Below are 6,629 nucleotides of genomic sequence, written 5' to 3' on the forward strand. Positions count from 1 at the left end.
TGATTTGTTTTTTTATGTTGCTTGAGGATGCTTCATTAGCATTAAGTAGAATGATAAGGAAGGCTAGTCATGAAGGAGCTCCTCAATAGCCTGCTGAAGGTATCTGGTTGCCCTGTTTGCTTGTATAACTTTGAAACATAAGCAGACCTGAAAAATGCAAAACCTATCAGTAAGACACAATTTGTTTCTATAGTATCTCTTCCTCATTTGACTGTCTTTGAGTTGAGAAGGAAACAGTATAAACAAATGAGTCCCATGTTCCTCTTCCATTGTCTTCCTGGTTAGCATCATCTCCAAGAAGCTCTGGTCTAATTAAAATAAAGCAGAGACTGTGAAAATCTCTTCACATCATTTAAAGAAGCCATCGGTTTTCCTCTTTAAAATGGTGCAAGGTCATATCTTCTTCTTTCTGGTCGTGGTGGTGCAGTTGTTCACTGGGGTCCTGGCAAATGGCCTCATTATGGTTGTCAATGCTATTGACTTGATCATTCGGAGGAAAATGGCCCCGTTGGATCTGCTTCTTTCTTGCCTGGCAACTACTCGCATCATTCTGCTGATGTTTGTCTTTTTGGCGCAACTGGATATATTCTGCTTGGAAAAATACTCTTTATTTGCTAACAGCATTGCCTTTGTCTTCTTTATAAATGAATTGAGTCTTTGGTTAGCCACATGGCTCAGTGTTTTCTATTGTGCCAAGATTGCTACCATCTCTCACCCACTCTTCTTGTGGATAAAGATGAGGATATCCAGGTTGGTACCGTGGCTGATCCTTGGGTCTGTGCTCCATGCAACTACTATTGCTTTGATCCATGGCAGAGAGACTTCAACAATTCCCAAACAAGTCTTTACACACTATTTTTCTGAAAATTCAACTCAGGTCAAACAGATACATGTCTTGCCACTCTCCATCTTTATCCTCGGGCTCACGCTGCCATCCCTCATCTTCATTGTTGCTGTTCTGCTCTTGATCTTCTCCCTGTGTAACCACTGCTGGCAGATGAGGACTATGGCAGGCACCAGGGAACCTAGCAGACATGGCCACATCAGTGCAATGCTGTCCATCCTATCATTCTTCATCCTCTATTTCACCCACTACATGGTGGCTCTTGTGGTCTCTACTCAAGTCTTCCACTTAGGAAGCATAAGCTTTCTGTTCTGCACTTTGGTGATTGGAATATACCCCTCATTACACTCTGTCATCTTAATTTTAGGAAATCCTAAGCTGAAACAGAATGCAAAAATGTTCATTGTCCATTGTAAGTGTTGTCATTGTGTGAGAGCTTAGATCACTTCAAGAAGGTGACACAGTAACTTGGCAATGCCTTTAACCCATCCTTCAGCCTACAAAGCATCCTGCTCATAATTGTACATAATATCATCTTAATCATCCACCCTGACTTACTACTAGGTTTACTAAAAATTAACAAGATTTTCAGATTGCTACCATCCCTCACCCATTCTTCTTGTGGCTGAAGATGAGGATATCCAGGTTGGTACCATGGCTGATTCTGAGGTCTGTGCTCTATATAACTTTTACTGCTACAATACATAGAGTTAATTGGTTATCAAAGCACAACATGTGTTGGTGGATGACATCAAGGTCTGTATCCCAGTTCTCATGTGGAAGCCTCTTCTTGAAAAGTGATGTCACGGGGGGGGGGGGAGTAGGACAAATGAAGCAAGGGCCTTTCTGTAGCATTTGTCACAGTGTATATGAATCTATAATTTTTCTCAAAGTAAAATGTTTAAAGAAGAAAAGCACAAGATTGGACCACAATGCCTGAAGATCAGAAGACTAACATCCTGTGTTGGTTGCCTAAACTCAGACACTGTCCCAGACTCGAATGAGTTGACTGGGTATATCTTGATTACAAGAATAGCTTTTCTGCTTTGTTTTATGGAAAACAAAGTAAACAGAAAGTAAAGCCACCCTTCTTCTTCTGGCCAGAAAGGAAGCTGTTGACAGCCAGACTTTCCCAGTCTTTGAGAACATGTTCCCTCCTCCAAGGGCAGAAAACATAGTTACACATGCCACTGACTGATGGGAAAGCCTGGTGACACATCCCATTGACTGATAAGAAGGCTGATAGGCAGGGGAGGAGGAGGAATAGATGGAGTTTTAAGAGGTGGAAGAGAATGAAGACTAGGAGGAAGGAGATTTTCCTTTCCTGTAATTGTACACCATCAATAGACAATGGCTTGGAAAGACTTTTCATTAGCATCTGTGCACTCAACCTGTGGATCTTTTTGACTGATAGTAACAATTTGATGTTCCCACACCACATGTCTTCCTAATGAAGCCACATCAGTAGGTGTGGGTAGGGCTCATGGTTACTCCATCCACTTGAAGTCATTTTTTGTTTGGAAGATGACTTTGTCAACTAAACTATATAAGTGTGTGTGTGTGTGTGTGTGTGTGTGTGTGTGTGTGTTTGTGTGTGTACAAGAGTACCATGGCATCATGCATTTTCATACATGTTAATAATGTAATTAATCACATCTGCTTCAATACCCTCTTTTGTTTACCCCTCTATTCCTTTCCTTTTCTCAAATAGTTTCCCTTCTATTTTTATGTCCTTTTTTTCAATCTAGTTTCTATATGTGAGAGAAAATGTGACATTTTGTCTTTCTGAGTTTGGCTACTTTTGTCTAACACGGTAGTCTTTAGTTCTAGCCATTTGCCTGTCGTTTTACTGTCCTTGATGGTACCACTAACACTCGGCTGTGTGCATTGTATTTATACCACATTCCCTTTGCCCACTGTCAATTGGTTCTTGGCTTTTGTGAACAATCCTATTCAGACTCCAGATTCTGATTATATTACAACAACTTCTGCTTTACTAATGTTAGTTTTAATAAGATGACTTTTAAGATATGACTTTGATGCTAATGATAGCAAGAGTTTTGAGAAATCAATAGAATAATAATTAAGCATTCTGAAAATATTTCACTGCATACTTTCCTCCCAAACTCTCCTCTGATTATTTTGTTTCTGGTGTCATAGAGGAAACCACGGTTCAAATTTGAAAATGAAACCCTCACTGGATTTATTCCTCAGATTTTTTTTGTCTAGTTTGCCAGTCCCCCACACTGTCTATCCTTTACTTGCCTCTTGCTTCGAGAGCTGGGCTTGCTGTGGTTTGGAGACAGATTTGGTATAAGATCTCTGGGCCCCTGTGTTGAAACTCCATTCCAGATGCTGAAAATCTCACTAACTATATTATTCAAATTATTTAGAGGTGTCACTTTTGTGGGGTGATTGTGATAAGGTTGTCTCATTATAGCCCCATGCTTGGTCCCTGGCAAATTCATCAGAAGGAGAGAGTGCAGAGCAGAGGGGACTCACGTATGCACATTTCCTCTTGCCCACTATGAAATGCAGTGCATCAATCCCAGACATTGCTATCAAAAAAAAAAAAGCCACTGTAAGGTGTCACACCTGACATTGAACCCATACCAAAAAAATCCAAGTGAACCTCTTATTTATTTTTTGGGGAAGGGAGTGGAAAGTGGACCATGGCATAGTGTTATTGGCAATGGAAAATGTGCTAAGGCAGAGCTGAACACTGTGGCTCCTAGGAGCTGTGACCTCACAATCCCCTGCATGGTCCACCAGGAAATGTCATAAGTGTATGACATGAATCCCCAGTGGAGGCCTATCCATTTTTGACCATGACCTCCCCAAACTCCAGGAGATCTTCACAGCTTCCACTAACAAATCATGTGACATCAGTTGAGCATTCTGAGTCTATTTGATTATATACATGGACTTTAAAAATGGTAAATGTCATAATTTGAATATTAAAAGAATAAACAGCCTAGAATGTCTCAGAAGTGATAAGTATCTCACACATTCTTCCTTATGGAAATGCAGCAACTGCTTGAGGATAGAAGAGTCTGGAGTTGGAAGTGCTAGGTAGACATTAGCATGTAATGATTACCCTTGGACTTAAGGCTAATGATTTCTTGAAGCTAATGACCAGACATCCAGTCCTCCAGACAGTTCAATGGTTATATCCACTTGAATGTTTGTAATCTTATTTCTTGTGTCATAAATATTCTAATTTTAGGCTGGGTCATACGGCCTTCAAAAATTTGCTCACATAGAGTTATACCTGTTTTAAGTGAGACAAGATAGGTCATCAGAAATATACATGAAAGTGAGAATACCCCGCTGTGTAAACTGACTTTGGTAGTCAGTGGGATGACAGATGTTTGGGACAGATGGCACCATATTGGAAACAAATCCAAATGGACAAGGCAGGGAGGGTCATGTTCTTTAAATGGTGTTCCTAGGAAATGAGTCCAGAGTCTATTTTTGTGCATTATATTAACATTAGGGGTGTGTTCCTTTTATTATTACTAGTTATTATCATTTGCCCCCTCATAACTGTAGACTCATCAGAAAACTTCACACTACAGAAATGGATGTCCCAGGAAGGAGCACAAGGATAAGCCATGGAGAGCTGATGGTAGTTCATACCACCCAGAGGAATCTGACTCACTGCCTTCTTGACATACAAATGATCAGCCCCTTCTTGATGTGTAAACCCATCTGATACATCCCACACACACCTTTTCAGTATTATTAATGTTTTCTTTTGAGATGTACAGTTAACGTTTGGATTTGTGGCTGTGACATCTGGATCTACTTAATCTTTTTTGGCCGAGCATCAGAAGTTGGTGATTTCATCCTATGGTTTAAAGGATATTCAAATCACTGATGCATAGTCTTCCTCTTAATTTGTGATGCATTTGTTTCTATCTTAAATGTTTTCTAGCATTGAGTCAGCTAGCTGCTACAGAGCACTGATGCCATGCCTATTTTTTGACTGAAGGTTCTTTTAATATTTCAGTACAACCTTTCTGAGAAAAGAAGATCCATTACAACTATTTCTATATTTGAGGATGCTATGGACCTCTGTAACAGAGCACGTTAACTTCTCTTAGCTAAATTTTTAGGGATACACACACACACACACACACACACACACACACACACACACACACACGAGGCTGATATATGACAGGGTGGAGTGTGCATCTGGGAACAGGCAGGGACAAAGGCTGGTAGCCAGACTGAATTTGGCTCATGACAAGGAACACTCACTGAAAAAACCAAGTTCTTGAACCGTGGGGAATGTCCTATTCCTGAGAGGACAGGCAGGCAGAAAATGGTGCAGGACCCAAGGCAGTGGCTACAAATGAACCGGGACCTCATGTGACTGCAGAGATGAACAACTCTGGCCCTAGCCTTGCCCATTTGGACAACAGATGTTGGGCTTCTAAGTCTTCCTTCACTTGAAGCACCACATACAGTCTGAGAAACACTGTCCATATCGTATTATTGATCTGAAGCTCAGTTTCTTGATAAAATCTCTAGAACATTCATCACTACTACTCTAAAAAAACGTGGGTGGGATTTCTGAAATGAAGACTCACATTTTGATCACAAGGTGTGAGTTCATCAGTGATGTTTTCCTGGAGAATAGATCCAGACAACCAGCTCTCTGGGATGAGGCAACCTTGGGTGTGACATGATATGGTATAGTTCCCTTAGTCTATAGATGAGCCAAACCATTGAATTTATAGTTCATAGAAAGGACTCCACTTGCTGATCTGGGTCACTATGGCAGTGTCTGCAAAACCTATAAGCAAGTAAGCCTCAGTTTCTCCATCTGTAAAATGGGGAGAATGATGAAGATAGATCAAGTGTAACAAACACTCTGGCCCATTGTTATCACAAAGAACATCACTGCTAAGGGTTGGAAACTGTCATAAAGACTAACAGCAGGATGATGGCCAAAATGCAGGGACAAATTCATGGCTTCTTATTCTTCAGTTGTAATTGTTACATATGCAGGTACACAGGTTTATTAACACACCGTAGTGAGTTCACTTAGTATTGCTCATATGAGTGTAGGGATAACCTTGTGAGACTGGCTAGGCAATAAGGAAAGATGTGCCTGGAGAAGAATTATTCTCTCTCACCCTCCTCCCCTCTCACTCCGTCCTTACTCTGTCTCTCAGAGACCATCAACTGCCTGAGGCTCTTCTTCTAGGGGGTGACAATTATAAATAAATTATAAGAGACCATCAATTTGGGAAGGAGTAGGAGGGACATGGGAGGAAGTGGAGAGAGGAGAGAGAGGGGGAGAATGATTTAAATACAGTACTCCTGTATAAAATTCTCCAAAAAAAAAAAAAAAAAACCCAATGTGGGAACAACCCAAGTTCCCATTGACAAAGGAGAGCAAAAGCATGTGGTATGTCCATCCTACGGAATATTATTAAGTATTTTATAAGGGGATAAAAAATATACAACAGGGATGAACCATGAAGACATTTTGCTAAGAAGTCAGATATTGTGCAATTATACATATATGATGTTCTTAGAACATGGAAATCCATGCAGACAAGGTAGAAGCTAGCAGGTGCTAAAGTGGGAGGGGAAATGGGAGCCAGTGCTTCCTGGGACAGAGTGGCTGTGGGAAATGAGAACTTGCAAAAATTGATGGTATATGGTTGCACAATATCATGAATGTACTTAATATCACTGATTTGTTAGTTGAGACACAAAATCTTATAATAGACACATGTACATATATATACATATATGAATATGCTTA

General features: G+C 40.4%; 1 protein-coding gene across 1 annotated transcript; it reads left to right on the forward strand.

The window, feature by feature from the left end:
* The first annotated feature begins 382 nt into the window (after positions 1-382).
* Positions 383-1,285, forward strand: Tas2r1 (taste 2 receptor member 1). Its single transcript, XM_027399999.1, has one exon. It carries the CDS (start codon positions 383-385, stop codon positions 1,283-1,285), a length of 903 nt encoding a protein of 300 aa, XP_027255800.1.
* Positions 1,286-6,629: the final 5,344 nt, after the last annotated feature.

Source organism: Cricetulus griseus, chromosome 2 (genome assembly GCF_003668045.3).
Source record: "Cricetulus griseus strain 17A/GY chromosome 2, alternate assembly CriGri-PICRH-1.0, whole genome shotgun sequence".
NCBI classification, from domain to species: domain Eukaryota; kingdom Metazoa; phylum Chordata; class Mammalia; order Rodentia; family Cricetidae; genus Cricetulus; species Cricetulus griseus.

Excerpts from the sequence above, each read along its gene's own strand:
- Tas2r1 (XM_027399999.1), top strand. The coding sequence starts at position 383 with ATGGTGCAAGGTCATATCTTCTTCTTTCTGGTCGTGGTGGTGCAGTTG.